This window comes from Oncorhynchus kisutch, linkage group LG5, assembly GCF_002021735.2.
Source record: "Oncorhynchus kisutch isolate 150728-3 linkage group LG5, Okis_V2, whole genome shotgun sequence".
Classification (NCBI taxonomy): Eukaryota; Metazoa; Chordata; class Actinopteri; order Salmoniformes; family Salmonidae; genus Oncorhynchus; species Oncorhynchus kisutch.
The window spans coordinates 75,716,002-75,742,834 of NC_034178.2; the positions used below are offsets into that span (position 1 = coordinate 75,716,002).

At 44.6% G+C, this 26,833-nt stretch overlaps 1 protein-coding gene across 2 annotated transcripts in view; it reads right to left on the bottom strand.

The window, feature by feature from the left end:
• The window catches only part of flnba (filamin B a), an 89,294-nt gene extending 69,955 nt beyond the window's left edge, over positions 1–19,339 (bottom strand). For both annotated transcript variants that reach the window (XM_020484036.2, XM_020484035.2), the window contains exon 1: positions 18,863–19,339. In XM_020484036.2, coding sequence (XP_020339625.1) covers positions 18,863–19,154 — 292 coding nt within the window. In that variant the 5' untranslated portion in view covers positions 19,155–19,339. The remainder of the gene's footprint in view (positions 1–18,862) is intronic.
• Between the last annotated feature and the right edge of the window lie 7,494 nt (positions 19,340–26,833).

The following is a 26,833-nucleotide window of genomic DNA, read 5'->3' on the forward strand; positions in this document are numbered from 1 at the left end:
TCTAGACAGGGCTTTAGGCTCCTGACAGACAGCACAGCCAAGGACAGGACATTGGGACGAAGCCAACAAAAGGGCATTTCACACTCCTGAGCTGGCCTGGTTACACATCCAGTGTGAAAACGGTCAGAGTGCCCTGAAGTCAAGAGTCATGTTACTATAGAAACACCATATATACACATGGTGTCTGTCCTCTGCTCTAGAAACCATCTAGTGTGGAAGTACGAGGACTTAAAGGAATCCTATCCTACATGAATCATTGTTAGCTGAACTACAGTAAAAGGGAGAGAAATGTCTGCAGTGTCATCGGTACATTTGGCTGTATTGCATTAAGAAACTGAAGCCAAGAAGTTAAAAATGACAAACCAGTCGGTTGGTTTCTGGCCTGGAATTATACACAGTCACACAGCAGCAGCACCGCACCCCCCATACGGGTTCACCAGGCTTTAAGCATAAATCTCAATCACAAAGCAAAGGAAGAAAATATGTTTGAAAGAAGCAATAGGGTGGCCATGGGAGGGAGGGGCGGTCAAGAGGAGAAAGGAGGCAATGAGGGGGAAGGAAACCAGTTTGAAAGGGGAGATGCACCGGGGGGGTGATGTCACAGACAGACACCACTAGAATCTGTTGGGCTCGAACACAAAACCATATACAAATCTTAGAATCAACTATTAAAAGACTACCAGAACCCACTGGATTCTCAAATGACATTGAATGAGGTACAAAATACAAACCCTCCAACCCAGAAAGGCCTGTGGTGTTGATGGTATCCTCAATGAAATGATCAAATACAGACCAAATTCCAACGGGCTATACTTACTCTTTATCATCCTTAGCTTCCACAATATTTGGAATCAATGATTGATCACCCCAAAGTGGAGACAAATTTATGCGTCAACAGCAACCTAGGGTAAATGCTCTTCATTATCATTAACAGACTAGTGGATTCTCAGTGAAAACAATGTGCTGAGCAAATGTCAAATTGTATTTTTACAAAATTACAGTACAACATGACAGACCACATACTCACCCTGTACACCCTAATTGACAAACAAACCAAAACAGAGGCGAAGTCTTCTCATGCTTTGTTGATTTCCAAAAAACTTTGACAATTTGGCATGAGGGTCTGCTATACAAACTGTTGGAAAGTGGTGTTGGGGGTGAAACATACAACATTATAAAAACCATGTTCACAAACAAGTGTGCGTTTGAAATTTGCAAAAGACACAATTCTTCCCACAGGGCCTTGGGGTGAGACAGGGATGCAGCTTAAGCCCCACCCTCTTAAACATATATCAACGAATTGGCGCCGGCACTAGAGCAGTCTGCAGCACCAGGCCTCACCCTACTAGAATCCCGAGTCAAATGTCTACTGTGTGCTGATCTGGTGCTTCTGTCCCCAACCAAGGAGGGCCTAAAACAACACCTAGATATTCTGCATAGATTCTGTCAGACCTGGGCCCTGACAGTAAATCTCAGTAAGACAAAAATAATGGTGTTCCAAAAAAAGGTTTAGTCGACCAGGACCACAAACAATCGACACCGTTGCCCTAGAGCACACAAAAAATAAATTTAAAAAAAGACTATATACCTTGCCCTAAACATCACCGCCACAGGTAACTTCCACAATGCTGTGAACCAGCTAAGAAAACACAAGTGCATTCTATGCCATCAATCGGAACAGACAATGTGACATAATTAGGATCTGGCTAAAAATAATTATGTCAGTCATAGAACCCATTGCCCTTTATGGCGGTCTGCTCACCAACAAAGACTTCACAAAATGGGACAAACACCAAATTGAGAGACTGCATGCAGAATTCTGCAAAAATATCCTCCGTTTACAACATAGAACACCAAATAATGCATGCAGAGCAGAATTAGGCCGATACTCACTAAATATCAAAATCCAGAAACAAAGCTGTTAAAATCTAACCACCTAAAAGGAAACGATTCCCAAAACAAAGCCATCACCTACAGACAGATAAACCTGGAGACGAGCCCCCTTAAGCAAGCTGGTCCTAGGGCTCTTTTCACAAACAAACCCACCCCACAGAGCCCCAGGACAACAGCACAATTAGACCCAAACATGAGAAAACAAGGATAATTGACACTGGAAAAAAAAATATTATTTTAAGAGCAAACTCGAATGCTATTTGGCCCAAAACAGAGAGTAGTGGCAGAATACCTGACCACAGACCCAAAATGACTATGTACAGACTGAGCCTTGCAATTGAGAACGGTCGCCTTAGCCGGTCTTCTCTATCAAGCCAGGTCTGCCTACGTGCACACAGACTGAGGTGGAAACCGAGCTGCACTTCCTAACCTCCTGCCAAATGGATACATATTTCCCTCAGATTAACCAGACCCACAAAGAATGAACAAACCCAATGTTGATAAACTCCCATATCTACTGGGTGAAATACCACAGTGTGTCATCACAGCAAAACACTTTGCATTACTTGAGGCAGTCAGACACAGGAAACAGCTCTATATAAAATTAGACTAGAACTAAGTCTTTAAATAAAACATTTAATGAACACAACTTATTGACATTACTTTAATACAATAAGTGATACAGCCACTACCATCCAGGGACTTCTACATCTTGTTTTATTTAGTATTGTTACAGCAGTCACACAATGCAGAGTGCATTTAATGTTATTTATTTGTTGAACTTGAAATCGTGATTTCTTCATTAACTGAACAGACCTAAAAATAAAAATAAAATAAAAAAACGCCTGACACATTCTAAAGGCCTGCATCCATTTTACCACACAGAACTTCAACACACATCTCAGTAAACGATCAGGTTCTCCTTGTTGCCACTTCAAATAAAAGTGCTGGTTAAACACAGCAGTGTTTGTGCTGGGTGTCTGGCCACACCCTGATCTCCACAGCTAAGTGCTAGTCTATAAGTGGGTATTACCAAAGCTGAAAGATGAATCTATCATTAACAATAGAGACCAATGACATCAGGCCAACACTTTAGTTGGCTGTTGGGAAAAAATAATAATTTCAGTCCGACTGAGATGCTCATTGTTGAGTCATGTCTGATGGTAAATCCATTGGATAGAATGTCTCTAGTCTGAACATCGAGACAACCAGGTCAGGAAAAAAGGGCGTTCGAGGTTCCATCAAGTTTCTGATGAGATGAAACGTCTGTTCGCCAGTTTAGACAGACGAGCCGTTTGTCTGGTCAACATCAAAATAACCGTTATGCCACCTGAGGAAGAGTTAACTTCCTAATCTTACGTTGTTTCCAAATAAAGCCCCCAGGAAGTAACTGGTTCTCGAGACTGAACTTTAAGCTGGTCATTATGGTTGAAGCTGGAGCCGTGCCGATCTCACAGCCAAGCATTTCTACTTGTCACTTTAACCGAGGGCCAAGGGGAGGGGCTATTATTTCAGTTCTTTACTGGTACAATGACTTACCTTTATAAAAACATGGCCATCTTGGCATTTTGCTGACAGTGGAGGCAGAGACTTCCAGTCCCCAGACCCGCTCCCTGACCAGAACAGACCTGTTTGAGGCAGTGTAATCCCAGACCAAGGTCTTTGTAGTAAAATGGCACCCTATAACCAGGCCCCATAGACAATAGGTGTGCTGTTTGGAATACACCCAGAGATTAACAGGACTGAGATAATACTGCAGTACTGTGTTTCTCATGGTCACAAACACTGGGATCTGATGTACAAGGCTGGAGAGCAGAAGAACGTTGCAAAATCTGAAAAGTTGATTTAACAATGTTGCAGAAATATTAAAACCACACTGGCTGGATGCACAAGAAAGAGACTTCATTGATGCAACAGACATCAAGATGAAATATGACTGAAGGGGTTATTGCTGCATAACGTAGACCATGGCCTGTCTGAAGGGTTATGGGGAGAGGAAGAGCCCTCCCGAGTGGCGCAGCAGTCTGAGGCACTGCATCTCAGTGCTAGAGGCATCACTATAGACAATGGATCGATTCCAGGCTGTATCACAACTGGCCGTGATTGGGAGTCCCATAGGGCGGAACACAATTGGCCCAGCGGCGGCCGGGTTTGAAGTCCTCTTCGTCCTGTGATATTCATGCTGCACAGGGGACAAGGTAAAACTCCTTTGAGACAGTCTCCATCCATCGCTCTTCTGTCTGATGTCTTGTCACAGCACCACTGACAGTCCCCATGCCGTTCTATAAGACAGGAAACGGCATGGGGACGAAACCGGAGCATCAGTGTTCTGTCATGGCCAGCGAAGAGCCAGAATCGCAATCCCATTGAGCACGTCTGGGACCTGTTGGACCGGAGGGTGAGGGCTAGGGCCGTTCCCCCCCAGAAATGTCTGGAAACTTGCAGGTGCCTTGGTGGAAGAGTGGGGTAGCAAGACCTGGCAAATCTGGTGCAGTCCATGAGGAGAAGCACTGCAGTACTTAATGCAGCTGGTGGCCACACCAGATACTGACTTACTTTTGATTTGGACCCCCTTTGTTCAGGGATACATTATTCCATTTCTGCTAGTCACATGTCTGTGGAACTTATTCTGTTTATGTCTCAGTTGTTGAATCTTGTTATGTTCATACAAATATTTACACATGTTCAGTTTGTTGAAAATAAACGTTGCTTTTTTTGCCGAGTTTACAAGTGAGTGGCTCTAAACCACCATTATAACGCCAACTTCTATCACAAACTGGTGATTGGTTGTTGGGTGACGTCCATGTTGCTGGTCGGAAAGGGGCGGGGCATTCAGCCATATGGAACAACGCCAGGTCTCGACTTCAAGGTCAAACCAACCAATCACCAGACTGCTGACTCAGGTTGCCATGTCAACACCCGAAACTAGTTCAGGCAGAGCCTGTTAAGACAGTTCCGAGGACAGTTTGTGTTATTCTGATCTGTTCCCATAGCGACTCACTGATAATAATCTAGTGTTTCCCCATGTTGTGTTAAGTGGCAGAGAGTGAAAATACAGAAGATGAGTAGTACGACTGTTCAAACCCACAGGTCAGAAACACCCTCAATATGAAGTGCATTCAGAAAGTATTCAGACCCCTTGACTATTTTTCTTCATCTTTTTCCCGTTACATCCTCTTTCTAAAATGGATTTAAATTAAACCCCCCCCATAACCTATAAGTGAAAACAGGTATAGAAATGTTTGCTAATTAATAAATAAACTGCTGTACAGCTTCTACCCCAAGCCACCAGACTGCTGTACAGCTTCTACCCCAAGCCACCAGACTGCTGTACAGCTTCTACTCCAAGCCACCAGACTGCTGTACAGCTTCTACCCCCAAACAGGGTGTAGCTAAAAATAAAGAAACGATTTAAAATGAATTCTACAAGTCAAAGGGTCTGAATACTTTCTAAATGCCCTGCATGTTCAGTCCCAAATGGCACTATGTTCCTTATTTAGTGGATGACTTTTGATAAAGGCCCATAAGCGCTCTGGTTAAAAAGTAGTGCAGTTAGGGAAGGGAATACCGCGCCATCTGGTAATACCGCGCCATCTGGGAATGAGACATCCACAGAAAGTGTTCTGGCAGCTGCCTGTATTCCCTAACATCAACTATAATTCACAGCTCGTCAAACCGAGGCATGCACAGGCAGAGCCTCCGTCATTTACCTGGTTACCCAACGCTCACCACACACACACACACTTTTGCAATCTCAGGCTTTATCCCCTAAAGTAAAGCATTAAAAAGGAGGTAACAGCCATTTTTAGGTGCAGTCATCTAGCTGTGGAGACAACTGCAGGATCATTTTTACACCTCCTGAAGTTACTGGTGTTTGAGTTAATGATTCACAAACAAAGGAACAGCATCTCAATCACTTTCTCAGCCTACACCAGAGAGAGAATGAGTGAAAGTGAACTCTAAAGAGTAAGAGAAAGTGAGAGTATATTGCTGCCACTCCAGTACAAGTCCACACCCTATTGTCAAACTGGTTCCGACAGGTTCCTGATAAGAACCATTACTCAATTTCTGCGCCATCTCCATCAATGCCTCACAGCGGACTCCACACACACACACACACCAACCCAACACACACTGCCTTCAGAAAGTAATTACACCTCGACTTTCCACATTGTTGTTGCAGCCTGATTTTAGAACTGATTAAAATTGTCATTTAGACTGTCATCACTGGGACCAAAGTGGAATGTGTTTAGAAAAAAAAAAAAAAAAAATGTCTAGAGTCGTTAAGTATTCAACCTCTATCATACCTAAATAAATACGAGTTGCACAGACTCTGTGTACAATAATGTTGAGCATGCTTTTTGAATGACTACCTCATCTCTGTACCCAACACACGTACAATTATCTCTGAGGTCCCTCATTCGAGCAGTGAATTTCAAACAGATTCAACCACAAAGACCAGGGAGGTTTTTCATTGGCTCACAAAGGTCACCTATTGGTAGATGGGTAAATAAAAGCAGACATTGAATATCCCTTTGAGCATGAAGTTAAATACACCAGTCAAAGTATCAATACACCCTGTCACTAAAAACAGCGACTTTACATAAAAACATGCATCTTGTTCAAAGTGTTGTGTTTGGGGCAAATCCAAGCCAACACAGCACTGAGTACCACTCTCCATATTTTCAAACAGTGGTGGCTGCATCATGTTATGAGTCTGCTTGTACTTAAGGACTTGGGAGTTTATCTAGGATTAAAAATGAAACAGTGGAGCTAAGGACAGGCAAAAATCCTAGAGGACAAGCTGGTTCAGTCTGCTTTCCATCAGACACTGGGAGATGAAGTCACCTTCCAGCAGGACAATACCCTAAAACACAATGTAAAAATCTACACTGGAGTTGCTTACTAAGAAGACCGTGAAAGTTCCTGAGGGGAAGTAACAGAATGGACTTAATCTGCTTGAAAAATATGGCAATACCTGAAAAATGGTCGTCAAGCAATGAACAACCACCAATTTGACAGAGCGTGAAGAACTTCAAATAGAATAACGGACAGAATGTTGCACAATCCAGGTGTGGAAAGCTCAGACTTGCCCAGAAAGACTCACAGCTGTAATCACTGCCCCAGGTGATACGGCTGGTTTATACCTTGTCTAACGACATGACTATAGACAATTAGAATGCCACAACTGTCTATGGCCAAAACAGCATTCACTTATACTCCAGTGGACTGCCTGTAAACTGACTATAGTTGACGGTCAAAGTTCAAGACATTGTCAGCTATGATATCATTACTTGAACTGGCACGTCAGCTAACAAGCTAGAAACAAACCATTGTTTAGGAAGTTGCTTTTAGTTGCCTGGGTTTGTTAAATTGACGTATACTAAATATATTTTTACAAACAGATGGGTTTATTGGTGTTAAAACGCACCCGTTATGCTAATTCAGACCACCAGGCTGCTGTGACGCAGCCTATAATTGTGTGTTTATACTTGTTCATAATGACTAGTTTGATGGACGACAACAGTCTACAGACATCTGATAGACCAACTGTAAACAAGCCTTACGTTGTATTGACCTTTTTAGCACTGAGCAAAATGTCAGGTCTGCTGAGCGCAAACTTCAACATTGTCAAAACCTCCTTACTGTCAACACTGAGGCTGTACCTGCTTTAAGTTAAAACTGTGGCCAAGTAAACTAACGTGGCTATTTGATCATAATGCAGGCCTACCAGAGTGGACTCCCATCAGTGCACTTTATTTGCTCTGGCCCGCCAGGAAGGCAGTTTGTATCTTCAGACGCATGAAATGGTTCCAAAAAAATTGCAAGTTCACCTACCTGGCGCACCAGGCAGTGTAAATCAGGTGCACCTACTGCCAACAGCCCATGAAGAATAAAACACTTACAAGGCTTTATCATAATTTATCTACAGAAATGTTTGGCGAGCGACTAGGAATGCATTAAAGATGGACCAGTTGATCACGTTTGACCGGTTGGTGACCACTGCTCTAGAAAGTTAAATCTTGTGTTTCTCTGATATTTCTGCACTGCAGTCCCAGGGAACTGTGCAGCAGTCTTGGGCTACAGTGCACAGGCACAGAAAAAACTGCTCAGGAGTTGTGATTTATTAAACGAGGTATTTTAGTTCCAATAAATGTGCTTAAATGTATTTCATGTTTTCACAATGTCACCTGTTTTACAAAGCATGTCACAAATAACATTTGATTTGCCAAACAGCTTCTGTATAATATAATGTTTATACAAAGCTCAACTCGCCACCCCGGTGAGTAAGGGTGTGTTGAGGCTTACAGCTACTCCGCCAACAGAGTGAATGACGTAAACCCATGGTGTGCAAAGGGGGGGGGGGGGGGGCAAACACAACAGAGTTATTTATTAACTACCAAGCCCCACCTAGCTCCCAGCACCTCATACTCCAATAACAGAACAGCAACTCACCTTTAAGAGGACTGAGGAGTCAGGAAGCTGGTCTAAAAAGCTTTCCCAGCTCTTGTTTTCACTAAACCCCTAGTTACAGGCTAGGATATGCCTACATGCTCCGAGGGTGAGAGAGGGAGGTGGGGGTGAAGAATTCCTTTAATAAACTTAATGGCTGCATGAGATCATATGATAAGAGGCCACCAAGCTCAGGCCTCAGGTTTCCTTTTCTCCGTCTGTAACAGAGTGGTATTGTGGCCTGGTCCGAGTGGCACCACGTTGTGAGATGCCATACCTCCATGTGGAGAGAAGGTGAGCGAGGGGGAAGTGGGAAGGTGAAGGGCACAGGGTCTACCATGTAATTCTTCTTGATGGATGATGAGACTTTAAAACGTCTCTGTACTCTGGGGGACTATGACTGTATGCCCACCGACCCGCAGGAACAGACAGAACCACAACTAATCAGTCCTTCATTAAAACCTTGTTTTACTGGGACAGTGCATATGAAGACCTTATTGTAAACGTACCAGATTTAGCTGGGTAGTTAACTAAAGTCCCTACACGAGATATAACTAGGATACAATATAAGTCCAGGGAAAGAACTTCTTTACAATAAATGGAGGATTTCCACAGCTGAAATGTGAAGTCACAAATGGCAGCAACGGTTTGGGTCTTAGGGTGAGATCCCGTTCAGCTAGTGAAGCGTCGCACCTGACCTGTCATTACTGGTCCTCAATTCCACCTAGCAAACTTTGTATTTCAGTATCCAAAATCCAGTATCCTTTAACTTGATAGTATTGTCATACAAGACTTGCTTGCTTTGCTCTACCAACTCCACAAGACTTGATTCTGACTCTTTGAATGTCGACTCCCATTTCAGAGTGTCAGAATAGATTCCACTAAGGAATCAACTCCTAAGAATCAGTATTTTTGGAAATGAGACGTCTCGGTAGTATGGAAACAAGTCGAACACTTGCATCTTTCATCGCAAGCTAGTGAGGGGGCGACACGAGAGGGGCACAGTATAGGCAGGTTGACCACCAGACCGAGTCAGAGTGATTACACTAGGACCAGCGATCAGAAGTTGAATCTCGCGATGGGATGCTTCATCTTGGCCATTTCTTGACTTATTGTCTCGCCACTTCAGTAAAGCAGAGCCTATGATCAATGAATAGACAAGGATATTCTACAGACCGAAGACTTCACACACTGGCATCATTAGTTCCTCGGTGCACATCACTAAGGACCTATCATGGTCCAAACACACCAACACAGTGACGAGGACAACACCTCTTCCCCCTCAGGAGGCCGAACAGACAAGGCATGGGCACGCATATGGCCACGGCTTGGCATCTCACCGTAAGGTTACTCTGTACCAGCACTCTTTGTACATCGCCTCGTTATTATGCAAATGTCTTACTTTCTAACACTGCATTGTTGGTTAAGGGCTCGTAAAGTAAACATTTCACTTTAAAGTCAACACCTGTTGTTCGGCACATGTGACAAATACCATTTGAGTTTAGCAAGAGCAGAAAGACTGTCTTGGTAATCTGTATCTCACCATGTCTAGCATCCCTCGTCAATTCACCACAGTCTAAAGTTCACCTCTGGTTTGATTTAAATTAACTTGCCCCAGGCCTTTATAGCCCATCGCCTAGTTAGGCAATAAAAAAAAACAGAAAATGTGATAGCTGCAATGTGATTTTAATGCGCAGAGGAAAAAGTGGTTTCAGTTACGAATCAACTTCGTTTAAATATTTTAACATTTTAAAAACATTCCCACCCCTACTACAGAGACAGTGAGTGAAGGTTGTGATGGACAGGTTATACTGAACATTGAGATGTCACAACAGTAACCCCGCAGTGATACAAAAACACTAAGGCCCACTGCTTGATCAATCAAGCTTTATAATTTAGTCATAGAAGAGAGATACAGCCCTTGAAGACAAAGTCAATATTCTGAGCAGCATAAAAGCCTCTGAGGGAAGGCAGGCGTAGGACAGGACCCAAACCGTCACTGTAGACTGCATAGTAGTGGTACCACAGGGCCCAGAGTTATGGCCCCCCCCATTTTTCCTCCTGATGGTAACCAGGTCCAACTTCAGAACCTAGTTGTAGCATGGCCCTTAAAGGGATACTTCAGGATTTTGGCAATGAGGCCCTCGATCTACTGACCCAGAGTCACATTAACTTGTGGATATAATGTCCAGTTTGAAGGAAGACAGATAGTTTAGCAAGCCAATGCTAACTAGTGTTAGCACAATTAATGGCAGTCTATGGGGTGTGCGCTAACATGATAGTTAGGGGGGTGGACACTAAGGAACTCCAGGAGGCATAACCTAAAACTGAGCTGTCTGGTTATCCCCATTGTAAAAGTGAAAGACTGACAATTTATGGCAGCCGGGCAAGTGGAGCATGCTCTGTGGTTGTCCCATTAGGCAGGGGACACGAAGCAAAGCTTTAGGGAGAGAACCATTTTAATCCTACTGCGTAGGCCGACATGCACTATATAGCGGCGTCTCTCCTAGCGTCGCACTCATGTGGGTGCTAACAAGCATGCTAGGTAGTGCTTACGTACCAACAGCCAATTCACTAAGGGTTGCAAAGCATTCGATTGGTCACTTGTGCCACAATATCACCAAAGGATACGCATAATACAGCTCATTGTCCCGAGCTACGCAAAGAAATCGAAAACAATCTACAGCAACAACTGTTACAAGTTGAATTCTGATATTTCAACCTTAAAAACTGGTCTTAAGAGTTCAGTTGGGGACTTCGTCACTAGCAACCAGGAGTTTCTTTTTTAACAGTCTCTAGTGAAGGATCAGTCCCTGATGAGAGGTGCGTTTCACGTGCATTCCTGGGTGAAATTCAAATCAAATCACCAATTAAGCCAAGCTGAAGAGCACCCATAGCCTGAAAACACCCCATTAAAATAGGAAAAGCCCTGTTACAGTCTTACCGCTATGGGGGCTATGGGGCTAGCTCCTGATTTCACAAGCAGAAGGTAAAAGTTCAATGACACTGGTTCTGCTACTGTGACATGGCAGAGGAAGGGAGTTAAATGAATGACCATGTTCTGCTTGCCTAGTGCAGAGGAATGAGTGACTCCCCACTGCCTCGAGGTCACCATTCAGACACCGAGTACAGTCTCAAAACAGAAGCTTATTCCCACAAGCTCTGTCTAAAATGCAGGGAGCCATATGGGCCAGTCCATCATTAACTCTCCATGTCAGTATTACTCGACCTCTCCTCCTCCCTTGCGGTGGCCACAGGGGCCTCCCTTGCGGTGGCCACAGGGGCCTCCCTTGCGGTGGCCACAGGGGCCTCCCTTGCGGTGGCCACAGGGGCCTCCCTTGCGGTGGCCACAGGGGCCTCCCTTGCGGTGGCCAGAGACGGTAAAACATGGAGCAGGATTCCATCAGCATGACCTCGCCGTTTCTAGAGACACATACGTTTTGTAACCGTTCACAAGAAACAGATGTGTGTACGTGTGTGCATGTCTGTGTGTGAGGAGTGTGGGAGGGGTAAGGAGGCTTTCAACAGCCTTCAAAAACACACCAAGGACTTTCCCAGGGGAGGGGTGGTGTAGAGGTTCTGCTAGGCCAGGGCAAACTTATGTAGTACAGGGCTGGCAACAACCTCACCAATCTACGGACAGGAAGAGGTTATATAGTACTGACTACTGTATTAGAGCCTCCTGGGCAGGAAGAGTTTATATAGCGAATGCAATTTCAGTCACCCTTGACCCACTCCACATAGCACCCCAACAGATGATGCACACTCCACACTGCCCTTTCCCATCTGGACAAAAGGAACACCTATGTGAGAATGCTGTTCATTGACTACAGCTCAGCGTTCAACACCACAGTGCCCTTATAGCGCATCACTAAGCTAAGAACCCTGGGACTAAACACCTCCCTCTGCAACTGGATCCTGGACTTCCTGATGGGCTACCCCCCAGTAACACCACATCTGCCACACTGATCCTCAACACTGTCTGGTCCCCTCCTGTACTCCGTTCCCACACGACTGCATGGCAGCGCACGATTCCAGACACCATAATCAAGTTAGCTGATCACACGACAGTAATAGGCCTGATCACCAACAACGAGACAGACTATTTTGGGGGTGGGTCAGTATGGTGCCATGACAAACCTCTCCCTCAACATCAGCAAGACAAAGGAAACGGGGGGCCGAGTACACCCCCCCCCCCATTCACAGACAGGGCTACAGTGGAACGGGTTAGAGAACTTAATTTGCTTGGTGTCCACATCACTAAGGAAATAACATGGTCCATCCACAGGTGTAAAGGCACAACGCCTCTGAGTATTAAATTCTAGTGTAAACCTATCGATGTTGAATTGAGCTGGGTAAATGGAATATGAATGACAGTCCTCTAATACACAGCAATAAAAAACCCAAGCTCATGCAATAAAAATTGCCCTCATCTTAAAACCACCACTGATATCTAAATAATTTACACCGAACCGATGCACATCGACTCAGTACCAAGTCCTTTAAGAATTAATTCCTTGTCATTATCCTTCTATTTGTCATTCTGCCCCTGAACAGGCAGTTAACCCACTGTTCCTAGGCAGTCATTGAAAATAAGAATTTGTTCTTAACTGACTTGACTAGTTAAATAAAGGTAAAATAAAATACAAATATCTCACTGTATTGTTGGGAAGGGCCCGTCAGAAAGCATGTCATTTTGTTCATCTCCACCTGTTGTGTGCGAAGCATGTCGCAATTTCTGTGTGTGTGTGTGTGTGTGTGTGTGTGTGTGTGTAGGAGCGTTGATTTTTAAAGATTGAGAAAGTCAACATGCATCACAGGAGATGAGTCATAAAGCAGGTAAGTTGAATTCATTTGGGAGCACCATAGGAAAAAGTTCAAAACACACAATGGATAGTGAAAATGACTAAATTGTCTTCCATTTTGTCCCTAATGAACCCTAGACAGAATCTAGTGCTGCAGAAGGCTGGGGCGGTTCTCAGGTCAACATTCATTTAGGATTAAAGTTAAGTAGTGAGCTGGTCTGCCATGGCTTCCTCTTCAAAAATCAATCAACATTCAATAGTCTGACTCACATCCTGGTCCTGCAGAACTACGGATAGACTCGACCAGTCACCACTTCTCTGACTCACATCCTGGTCACGACAGATGTGTGTGTGTAAATACAATGTAACACGTTAATGTTGGCTTATTTGTGTATGTGTACGAGCAAGACGAGACCTCCAAAGCTTTAGCAACGTCTAATCCTAGCTTACCACTGGAATGAAACCTGTAGGTAAATCCCAAGCTGTTACGTGGTTATTTATCACCACTTCTTGGTTGTAAACAAGGTTTACATTTAGTGCGAGCGCCGGAGTGGTCTCCAGTCTGGCACACACACACACCACTTGCTAGCTGTTCGCATCAGTAATCGCTTGCTAGCTATTAGCATCAGTAATCGCTTGGTAGCACACAGCAAGACACCTAGTCTAGCTGAAATGAGGAATATTAGGTTAACTAGCACATCCGTGGAACAACCAGCCGTAAGTTAGCCATTTAGCGATCCTCTACAAGACTAAAGAGAGCTAGCTTGCGTTAGCATTCACCTGAAACAAAATGAGCACTGCAAAGCCATCACATTGTGTCCACTTTTTATTTTATTTTAAACAATAAATATTTTTTTTTTTAAATTATTTTTTTTAATATATATTTTTTTATATCGCTGCCAACAACTTCGGCACTTGGTCTGGTTCTTTTGGCGGTTTATAAAACGAGATACCAGCATTTCCCCCTTTCTTGTTGTGGCAGCCGACAGCAGAGCATATAGAGCGCATTATGTAGCCTGACGGATGGGTTCCAAAATACCCACAACTAACTTTGTTTCTTTTTTGACGCGGTCATCTATGACGTCAGCTGCAAGGTTTGAATAGCTACATTTTTACTTTAACCTTTCATTTTAAAAAAACAATTAAAAAATAATATCAGGGACTCTTACATCACTTAATAATGACGTTGGAGCTTGTGCTGCTTAACTCATGGTTTTCAGATCAAAAGCCAATAACAAACTATTAGGTAACCAGAGCTTCAGCTTTGAAGTCTTCATCATGTTGCCAGGTTACCATCCCTCCATCCATCAACCACATGTTTCCTGGAGACCAAAGAGGAGTGATCTCAGGTCACACACACACACTATAATAGGCGTTTCCATGGTGATGCATGTTATGTTTGACGTTCTAAACTAGTAAATGGGCTGGGTAAATACATTGTGTTCATACAGGGCTTTAAAAGATAAGGACCTAGTTGATATAATAAACACATGCCGTTCTTTCTCCTTGGCAGCTGAAACGCCACAGGTGTGATCCAACTTCGCCTTGCTCTGTGTGTGTGGGGGAATCAAGCTAGTCTCCATGCTGGTTTGGATTACTGATCGGACACCTGAAGAACACCCGATCACACACAAGACCAAGCATGTTTCTGATGTTAAAGCAACGTGGATTTTTATCCATTACGAAGGCACGAGAAACACCCAGAACACTATGGTGAAAAACCTGAGGTTAAGACGGAAGCTAAAACAGGGCCAAAACACACTAAGAAAAAAATACAAGGAATAGCATGACTGAAAACAGACCATGGGGATTGAAGAATCAAATCACTTCTGGGAAAATTAGAACACACTAAACAAACATGAAGAGCGATCAAAACAGGTCGATAAAAAACACTTTCCAGCTCTATAAACAAACAAGAGTAAAAACCCTCACACCATCATTTACAACTAAGCTGCTAAAGACAGGAAAAACAAAACCGCCAACCCAAAATGGAGTGTGGTGTGGACGGTATCCTAAACAAAAGAATATACCGACCACAAATCCTTGGCATTATCCACAGCGCCGGCATCTTCAACAATTTTTAACCCCAATAATGACCGTGGAATCTGCATTAGCAGCAACCTCTGCAGCATAACAACAAACGCCAACATTCTCAGTGAAAACAATGTCCTGAGCAAACGTCTCCTTGCCAATATACCACGTAGTCATCACAACTTAACTGACAAACAACCAACCAAATCCTTGTATGCTTCGTTGATCCCAAAGAGGTGTTGGACTCAACTTGGCACGAGGGCCTGCTATACAACATGGCTTGAAAGAAGTGTTGGGGGGGGGGGGGGGGGGGGGGGGGGGAATACAATATTAGAAACTATGTACATAAACAAACTAAGGTGTAGTTAAAAATGGACAATACAGATGTGTTTCCTCAGTCATGGGGTGAGATGAAGAGGGTGGGGCTCAAGCTACAACATAAACGGAGTACAAAACTATGAAGTTGCGCCCTGCTGTTTGCCTTCAGAACGGCCTCAAGTCATCAGGGCGTGGACTCAACAAAAATGTCCAACGCGTTCCACAGGGATGCTGGTCCACGTGGACTCCAATGCTTCCCACAGTTGTGTCAAGTTGGTTGGATGTCTTTTGGGTGCTGGGCCATTGATACACACCGTTGCATTTCTTGACACAAACTGGTGCGTCTGGCACCGTACACCATACCCGTTCAAAGGCCCTTGATCCCACAGGGCCCTCACCGACAGAGAGATGAACCTAGAGAACAGACCCCTCACCGACAGAGATGAACCTAGAGAACAGACCCCTCACCGACAGAGATGAACCTAGAGAACAGACCCCTCACCGACAGAGAGATGAACCTAGAGAACAGTCCCCTCACCGACAGAGAGAGGAACCTAGAGAAGAGTACCCTCAGCCAGCTGGTTCTGAGACTGTTCACAAACAGACCCCACAGGGCCCTCACCGACAGAGAGATGAACCTAGAGAAGAGTACCCTCAGCCAGCTGGTTCTAGGGCTCTGTTCACAAACAGTCCCCTCACCGACAGAGAGAGGAACCTAGAGAAGAGTACCCTCAGCCAGCTGGTTCTGAGACTGTTCACAAACAGACACCACAAGACCCTCACCGACAGAGAGATGAACCTAGAGAAGAGTACCTTCAGCCAGCTGGTTCTGAGACTGTTCAGTAACAGACCCCACAGGGCCCTCACCGACAGAAAGATAAATTCACAAACCGATCCCCAGGACAACAAAAGTATTTATAAAGTCCTTCATACATCATCAGTTGTGAAAGTGCTTCTACAGAAACCCATCCTGAAACCAAACAGCAAGCAATACAGATATAGAAACCCAGTGGCCAGGAAATCCTCCCTAGAAAGAAACCAGGCTCTGAGGGCTGTGCCGGGTGGAGGTTATAAGAGTACATGGCAATTATGGCCAGATCGTTCAAGATATTCACATGTTAAACGAACAGCAGCATGAAATAAACAGTGGCTGTAGAGGGTGCAACAGGTCAGCACCTCAGGAGGAAACTGAGCTACACTTTCTAACCTCTCGCCAAATGTAGGACAATATTAAAAGCCATTCATATGTAAACATTGATAAACTACCATATCTTTTTGGGTGAAACATTTTTATTTTTATTTTACCTTTATTTAACTAGGCAAGATCAGTTAAGAACAAATTCTTATTTTCAATGACGGCCTAGGAACAGTGGGTTAACTGCCTGTTCAGGGGCAGAAGGACAGATTTGTACCTTGTCAGCTCGGGGGTTTGAACTTGCAACCTTCCGGTTACTAGTCCAACGCTCTAACCACTAGGCTACCCTGCCGCCCCAGGGTGAAACATTGCAGTGTGCCATCACAGTGTGCCATTGAGACCAGGTTGCATCTTCCTCTACCATTTGTAAAAAACCAACCGTACTAGATGGCCAACATTAAACCTTGCCAATATTGATATAACATTGTACACATCTGCCAATCTAAAAACAGGTAGAAGGTGTAGGTGGTAACCAATTATAAGACTGGAATTGCACCTTAAACATCACACTGAGACATGACCTAATATACTAGGCTACAGAGAGGAAGAGGCGAAGCGAGAGGGTTTTAACTGTCCCAAATCTGGGCATGGAAACAAGCCCACGAAGTGAGTTTTTTGTATGCATGTCAAGGTGTGGGGAACTTGGTCTACAAACAATTCAATGACTAAACTTACATGGTTATCAAATCACACCATGGTAAACCTACACGAAACAGAGCCCTTATTTTAATTGTTTCTAAAATCCCCTATTGGAAAGATGAAGGGTGGGAAAACTATTAGAACCAATTCCCTTTTTTGACAGCTAGGTTTTATGGGACACCACTGTGGGGCTCTATAGTAGTCACCCGTCCCAGGTCCTCAAACGAAAACCTTTTACAGGTGAAGTCACACCTGAGCGCACTTGACACAACGTGGACTTTAGTCTCAGGCCTGGTTCACATTACCCATGAGCACTCTTACATTCTGCTGCATGTCAATGGGAACGTCCACAACGAGGTAGAATCTCTCCTTTGCGTTTTTTGTGGTTTTCTGGGATAGCTAGCAACTTAACATTTATCCATTTGTATTAGTGAGTACTAGATTAATAGGAATTTTAAATACACAATGGGTGTTAAGGCAATTATTACTGTTACCCCCCATTTAAGTTTGTGATGGTAATGATCATTAGGTGGTGGCTTGCTACAGAGGCATCTTTAACATAGGGAAGCAGGGTAAAAGCTTTGCTGCAGGGCCAACGCGCTGTAAAGTTGTACAACATGTTAAAAACACCCAAACATGTATCATGTCTTGAATGATAAGTCACATTTTTGAAATCCTCTAAATAAATTAGATCTCCGAAAAGAGACAGGCTCTCATCCATCTTGCATTACAAATACACTTGTCCATTCAGTAGTGCGGCAAGTCGTATGGTGTAATGAGATATGTCCCGATGTACTGGGCATAATGCCGCGTTAAAAACATCTGGGAACTCGGAAAACGAGCTCCAACTGGGGGACGACGACATATATTTTGAACAGCCATCCATCTCGGAATTCCGACCTGAAGTCATGGCTTGGTAATTTCCGAGTCTCCAGTTGTCTTGAAAGTGACATAATTACAGGCGACGTTCCGTACACGGTCGCAAGACCCTCCAACGTTTAGTGAAGACGGCACCTCAGTCACTGGGACCGTGCTCCCATCCATGCAGGACATCCGACTGTTGAACATTTCAACCAGACTGATTCTCCTCACCTCAACACAACCATGCTACACACAAGAACTGCTGCTATCAGTCTTATGCTTTCTAAATACTGCACAAATTAAAACACCTACCCCCCCTAATCCACTCTACCCAAAACACGTCAATGTTCGACTTTAAATCGTTCCTTCCATTGTACTTGTTCATTATATTCTACTGAGCCATTAACTTTATCACATTATTTCTTGTTACATTGTTGAGAAGGAACCTGCAAGTGAGCATTTCGTTGGAGGGTGTGTACATGTGCATCCCGTACATACGACTGAAAACGTATCTAGCCCATTCTATTAGGATCAGCTAAATATATTTGATACAAATTCAGACAAAAAGTAAATACAGAAGTGACTAGGATATCATTCTAAACAAAAAGTACTTCGATTGGCATCAGGTAGACGGGACCACGTGACATTAATTAAAACGGTATCTTACCTATGGAAACGAGTCGGATATTCTCCCGGTCCAAGAACTCCAGCGCCACGGACACGTTCTCGAGTTTCATCTGGCGGAAAGTAGGTCTAGCATGATACTTTCGGTACATCTTCTTCTGGCTCAGTACCTCCAGTAGGGCGATAAGTCGCAGCCCGTCGCTCAGGTCCAACTGTAAGTCGGCTATCCTCTTGTTCACACACTTTAAGTGCTCGTTGCACCAGCGCGTAAAAGTGTTTTGTTGGATTTTCTTCCATGGCGCGTCGTCTGCCAAGTCTTTCTCTGTAACCGGCATCTCGTTAACGGGTTTTTCCCCCCCGCTTTCTTAGATAGTTTGGAGTTGTAGTCTTGTGTTCCTGTCGCTGGCTCCGCTGCGTTTGAACTGTTCAGTGTCCTGCGGTCCAGAGTCTTCCACCGCTCTGTGGCCTTACGCCTGCGCACTGCACTTTATCCCTGTAACGACTTCAACTTCCGATGACGACACTTTCACTGTTTGGCTCCTCTTCCGGTCCTGCCCTAATTTATTACCTGTCATCTCACAGGTATAATCAACTGTCATACCTTTCAGGTGTGTAGGCTACTCCTTGTAGATAAACGACAGTTCTTGAAAACCTCTTTGAACACATCGTTCTCTTCCTCTTCTTGCTGCACTAAATTCCACAGATTCAATTTGGGTGGAACTTAAACATTTTGAGGTTCTGTATCTGATAAGGTGTTAATTTATCAGATTTATTACCAAATTAGTTCCACTGACATATCTAAACCAATCATCATTTTAAAGTGTTACTTTTTGGACATAACCATTATGAATGGCCTCATGGATTTAAAGGGAGTTATAATATTAATCTATTTTTTTATATTTAACCTTTATTGAAACAGGGAGTCACATTGAGATTAAAAATATATTTTACAAGAGAGCAGTGAAAACACAATAACAAAACAAAATACACATAGTTAATAAAAGCAATCACATTCAACTACATAGCGGTCCTCAGTCAATGACATTGACTGCACAGGACCACACCTTATCGTACAAGTCCTGACCTCACATCAATCAACCCCCCCCCCTCCTGTCCTCCGAGTGTAGATGTATCTCTATGGCAACCACAGTTTTGATTATTTTAGATTCTGTGGTGTTTCCGGTGGAACGGATCAATGCGTGATCTCTGGTGATTCACAGGGTGGTTCTACACACACACACACACACACAGGGTGGTTCTACACACACACACACACACACACACACACACACACACACACACACACACACACACAGACACACACACACACACACAGGGTGGTTCTACATTGCATCACAACTTCTTGCAGAGACACATTGCCACGCCTGCAGCCTAGCGAGTTGACAAGCTGTTGAGTTCAACTCTGTTTCACGAGCCTACATTTATGTTGCGATGCCAAGGCTTTATGACAGATTTATGTTGATCGTTGAAGAGTTTATAGAGATAAAGACATGTTTCATCCCCCAGGCTTTACTTTACCAATCAAAGCTTCTGTGTGTGTGTGTAACACCACCAATTCTTCCCAACAGACATTCCTGGTGTGTGAGTGTGTCTCAATGTACATTTCCTGTCCCTGTATACTTGTCTTTGTTCTCACAGTCGAGTGACGTACAGTTTGGCTCCCTGAGATGTAAAGAGAACCTGCCAGAATGATGTGGTCACTATGAACCAAACCTGTTGTTCTCTGGGTCACCTCTACATGACGTGCTCACTATGACCCAAACCTGTTGTTCTCTGGGTCACCTCTACATGATGTGGTCACTATGATCCAAACCTGTTGTTCTCTGGGTCACCTCTTCATGGCCGACCCCCTATCTGTCTGAATGTCTGTCTGCCTGTCTCCCTCCCCCTCAGTCTGTCTGTCCCTCTCCCTCCCACTCAGTCTGTCTGTCCGTCTCCCTCCCCCTCAGTCTGTCTGTCTGTCTCCCTCCCCTTCAGTCTGTCTGTCTGTCTCCCTCCCCCTCAGTCTGTCTGTCTCCCTCCCCCTCAGTCTGTCAGTCCGTCTCCCTTCCCCTCAGTCTGTCAGTCCGTCTCCCTCCCCCTCAGTCTGTCAGTCCGTCTCCCTCCCCCTCAGTCTGTCTGTCCGTCTCCCTCCCCCTCAGTCTGTCTGTCCGTCTCCCTCCCCTTCAGTCTGTCTGTCTGTCTGTCTCCCTTACCCCTCAGTCTGTCTGTCCGTCTCCCTCCCCTTCAGTCTGTCTGTCCGTCTCCCTCCCCTTCAGTCCGTCCGTCCGTCCGTCCGTCCGTCCGTCCGTCCGTCCGTCCGTCTGTCTGTCTCCCTCTCTTTTCTTTGTGTCCGTCTGTCTGTCTGTCTGTCTGTCTGTCTGTCTGTCTGTCTGTCTGTCTGTCTGTCTGTCTCCCTCTCTTTTCTTTGTGTCTGTCTGTCTGTCTGTCTCTTTCTTTGTGTGTCTCTTTCTTACTGTGTCTCTTTGTGTGTCTCTTTCTTCCTGTGTCTCTTTCTTCCTGTCTCTCTTTCTTCCTGTGTCTCTTTCTGTCTCTGTCCCTCTTGTCTTTCTGTCTCTCTCCATGTCTCAATGAACATGGCCATTTGTGCCCACATCAAAGACAATTCAGTGCATGACGCCTCTGTTCTGTGTCCCTCCAGGAGATCAGTCCCTCTCTCTCGTTTTCTCTCCGTCTGTCTAGACTCATCCTTCCCTGACTCACTCACCACAAGATAACAACGTCACTGTCTGTCTCACCTCAGGGCCTGATGACAAACTGACTGTCCTATCATTTAACAGTAATCACACTACACACATCATCAGCTCATCCACCTGCTTAGCTAAACCAGAGTAGACAGAGTGACTGCATGGCTAGTCTGGGTCACTCTGCTTCTCTTCCTGCTGTGTTCTGTAGTCCTGAGAGCAGCTTGAGCTATTCATTAAAGGCATGTCTGTGTCAGAAATGGCACCCTAGTGCCATAGTCTGAAGTAGTGCCCTATATAGGGAAAAGGGTGCCATTTCGGATTCACATTACTGCATAGGCTGTGAACATCCCTTTAGTTCTGCCAGTGGTGTCGTGTAACTTAAAGCTGGCTGAGGGAATCAGGATCACAGAGAGCTGGCTGAGGGAATCAGGATCACAGAGAGCTGGCTGAGGGAATCAGGATCACAGAGAGCTGGCTGAGGGAATCAGGATCACAGAGAGCTGGCTGAGGGAATCAGGATCACAGAGAGCTGGCTGAGGGAATCAGGATCACTGAGAGCTGGCTGAGGGAATCAGGATCACAGAGAGCTGGCTGAGGGAATCAGGATCACTGAGAGCTGGCTGAGGGAATCAGGATCACTGAGAGCTGGCTGAGGGAATCAGGATCACTGAGAGCTGGCTGAGGGAATCAGGATCACTGAGAGCTGGCTGAGGGAATCAGGATCACAGAGAGCTGGCTGAAGGAATCAGGATCACAGAGAGCTGGCTGAGGGAATCAGGATCACAGAGAGCTGGCTGAGGGAATCAGGATCACAGAGAGCTGGCTGAGGGAATCAGGATCACAGAGAGCTGGCTGAAGGAATCAGGATCACAGAGAGCTGGCTGAGGGAATCAGGATCACAGAGAGCTGGCTGAGGGAATCAGGATCACAGAGAGCTGGCTGAGAGAATCAGGATCACTGAGAGCTGGCTGAGGGAATCAGGATCACAGAGAGCTGGCTGAGGGAATCAGGATCACAGAGAGCTGGCTGAGGGAATCAGGATCACAGAGAGCTGGCTGAGGGAATCAGGATCACAGAGAGCTGGCTGAGGGAATCAGGATCACTGAGAGCTGGCTGAGGGAATCAGGATCACAGAGAGCTGGCTGAGGGAATCAGGATCACTGAGAGCTGGCTGAGGGAATCAGGATCACTGAGAGCTGGCTGAGGGAATCAGGATCACAGAGAGCTGGCTGAGGGAATCAGGATCACAGAGAGCTGGCTGAGGGAATCAGGATCACAGAGAGCTGGCTGAGGGAATCAGGATCACAGAGAGCTGGCTGAAGGAATCAGGATCACTGAGAGCTGGCTGAGGGAATCAGGATCACTGAGAGCTGGCTGAGGGAATCAGGATCACAGAGAGCTGGCTGAGGGAATCAGGATCACAGAGAGCTGGCTGAGGGAATCAGGATCACAGAGAGCTGGCTGAGGGAATCAGGATCACAGAGAGCTGGCTGAGGGAATCAGGATCACTGAGAGCTGGCTGAGGGAATCAGGATCACAGAGAGCTGGCTGAGGGAATCAGGATCACTGAGAGCTGGCTGAGGGAATCAGGATCACTGAGAGCTGGCTGAGGGAATCAGGATCACAGAGAGCTGGCTGAGGGAATCAGGATCACAGAGAGCTGGCTGAGGGAATCAGGATCACAGAGAGCTGGCTGAGGGAATCAGGATCACAGAGAGCTGGCTGAAGGAATCAGGATCACTGAGAGCTGGCTGAGGGAATCAGGATCACAGAGAGCTGGCTGAGGGAATCAGGATCACAGAGAGCTGGCTGAAGGAATCAGGATCACAGAGAGCTGGCTGAGGGAATCAGGATCACAGAGAGCTGGCTGAGGGAATCAGGATCACAGAGAGCTGGCTGAAGGAATCAGGATCACTGTGTTCCACAACAGCTGCTGTGTTAAAACTGTAGTTGATGATTGTTAAGCATTTTCACTGAACACGTACACATATTTTGCAGATGTTATTGCAGGCGCAGCAAAATGCTTATGTTTATAGCTTTAGTAATATCTAACAATACATACAAATCCCCCAAAAATGTATTAAGAAAAAAATCTAGAAATATCAGAACAAGCAATGTCAGAATGCAGAATATATACAGTACCAGTCAAACGTTTGGATACACCTACACATTCAATTGGTTTTCTTTATTTCTGTTATTTTCTACATTGTAGAATAATAGTGACGACATCAACACTATGAAATAACACATATGGAATCATGTAGTAACCAAAAAAGTGTTTAAAACATGTTTTATGTTTGAGATTCTTCCAAGTAGCCACTCTTTGTGCAAAGCTGTCATCAAGGCACTCTTGGCATTCTCTCAACCAGCTTCATGGGGTAGTCACCTGGAATGCATTTCAATTAACAGGTGTGACTTGTTAAAAGTTAATTTGTGGAATTTCTTTCCTTCTTAATGCGTTTGAGCCAGTCAGTTGTGTTGTGATAGGGTAGGGATGGTATACAGAAGATATCCCTATTGGGTAAAAGACCAAGTCCATATTATGGCAAGAACTGCTCAAATAAGCAAAGAGAAATGACAGTCCATCATTGCTTTAAGACATGAAGGTCAGTTAATACAGAACATTTCAAGAACTTTGAATGTTTCTTCGCAAAAACCATCAAGTGCTATGATGAAACTGGCTCTTATGAGGACCGCCACAGGAAAGGAAGACCCAGAGTTACCTCTGCTGCAGAGTAGAGTTCATTTGAGTTACCAGCCTCTGAAATTGCAGCCCAAATAAATGCTTCACAGAGTTCAGTAACAGACACATCTCAACATCAACTGTTCAGAGGAGACTGGGTGAATCAGGTCTTCATGGTCGTATTGCTGCAAAGAAACCACTACTAAAGGACACCAATAATAAGAAGAGACTTGCTTGGGCCAAGAAACACGAGCAATGGACATTAGACCGGTGGAAATCTGTCCTTTGGTCTCATGAGTCCAAATTTGAGATTTTTGGTGCCAACCGCCGTGTCTTTCTGAGACACAGAGTAGGTGAACGGATGATCTCCGCATGTGTGGTTCCGACCGTGAAGCATGGAAGAGGAGGTGTAATGGTGTGGGGGTGCTTTACTGGTGACACTGTCTGTGTTTTATTTAGAATTCAAGGCACACTTAACCAGCATGGCTGCCACAGCATTCTGCAGCGATTCGCCATCACATCTGGTTTGCGCTTAGTGGGACGATCATTTGTTTTTCAACAGGACAATGACCCAACAGACATCCAGGCTGTCTAAGGGCTATTTGACCAAGAAGGAGAGTGATGGAGTGCTGCATCAGATGACCTGGCCTCCACAATCATCTGACCTCAACCCAATTGAGATGGTTTGGGATGAGTTGGACAGCAGAGTGAAGGAAAAGCAGACAAGTGCTCAGCATATGTGGGAAGTCCTTCAAGACTGTTGGAAAAGCATTCCAGTTGAAGCTGGTTGAGAGAATGCCAAGAGTGTGCAAAGCTGTCAAAGGCAAAGGGTGGCTACTTTGAAGAATCTTATATCTCATATTTTGATTTGTTTAACACTTTTTTTGGTTACTACATGATTCTGATTCAGAGGGGTTGGGTTAAATGCGGAAGACACATTTCAGTTAAATCCATTCAGTTGTACAACTGACTAGGTCTCCCCCTTTCCATGTGTGTTATTTCATAGTTGTGATGTCTTCACCATAATTCCACAATGTAGAAAATAGTACAAATAAAGAGAAACCCTTGAATGAGTCGGCATGTCCAAACCTGACTGGTACGATATATATACAGTGAGCACCATAATTCAACGGACAGTTAACATTTTTTTTGTTATTTTGGTTCTGTACTCTAGCACTTTGAGTTTGCAAGGATACAATGACAATGAGGGTGAAGTGCAGACTGTCTGCTTTAATTTGAGGGTATTTTCATACATATCGGATGAACCGTTTAGAAATGAAACGTTTACAAATGAACCGTTTAGAAAGCTTTTGTACATAGTCATAGTTTTCGGGCATCAAAAAACATTGGACAGTTTATCAATGTAGAATAAAGTAATCATTGTTAATATTTGGTCGCATATTCTTTCCATGCAATGACTGCTTGAAGTCTGCGATGCATCGACATCACCAGACGCTGGGTATCTTCCCTGGCGATGCTCTGCCATGCCTGTAACGTCACCAGACGCTGGGTATCTTCCCCATGGTGATGCTCTGCCAGGCCTGTAACGTCACCAGACGCTGGGTATCTTCCCTGATGATGCTCTGCCAGGCCTGTAACGTCACCAGACGCTGGGTATCTTCCCTGATGATGCTCTGCCAGGCCTGTAACGTCACCAGACGCTGGGTATCTTCCCTGGTGATGCTCTGCCAGGCCTGTAACATCACCAGACGCTGGGTATCTTCCCTGGTGATGCTCTGCCAGGCCTGTAACATCACCAGACGCTGGGTATCTTCCCTGTACTGCAGTACTGGGACAGTGAAAACGCTGTTGATGTTTTGGTTCTGCACTCCAGGATTTGAAACGATACAATGACTATGAGGTCACAGTGCAGACAAATCAGCTTTAATTTGCGGGTATTTTAATCCACATCAGGTGAACCGTGTAGAAATTACAGCACTTTTTTTGTTCATCCATTTTAAGTGATTGGGGCAATATTCACTTGTGGTATTAAAGTACAGAGCAACTACTGATTAAGACTCCGTTGAGACTCTACACACTCGTTGGCTGCATTTGCTGTTTGATTTGGGTTGTTGTTTTCAAATCAAATCAAATTTATTTATATAGCCCTTCGTACATCAGCTGATATCTCAAAGTGCTGTACAGAAAACCCAGCCTAAAACCCCAAACAGCAAGCAATGCAGGTGTAGAAGCACGGTGGCTAGGAAAAACTCCCTAGAAAGGCCAATACCTAGGAAGAAACCTAGAGAGGAACCAGGCTATGTGGGGTGGCCAGTCCTCTTCTGGCTGTGCCGGGTGGAGTTTTGATGATATTGTGCCCAGTAGAAATGAATGATAAATAATATGTCATTTTGGAAGTCACTTTTATTGTAAATAGAAATTATATTCCTTTATAAACACTAATGCAAAAATGCTAACCTTCCCTGTTATTGTAATGGTGAGTTTAGCATGTCTTGTGGTTATGATATTAAATGCTAACCTCCCCTGTTATTGTAATGGTGAGAGGTTAGCATGTCTTGTGGTTATGATATAAAATGCTAACCTCCCCTGTTATTGTAATGGTGAGAGGTTAGCATGTCTTGTGATTATGATATTAAATGCTAACCTCCCCTGTTATTGTAAT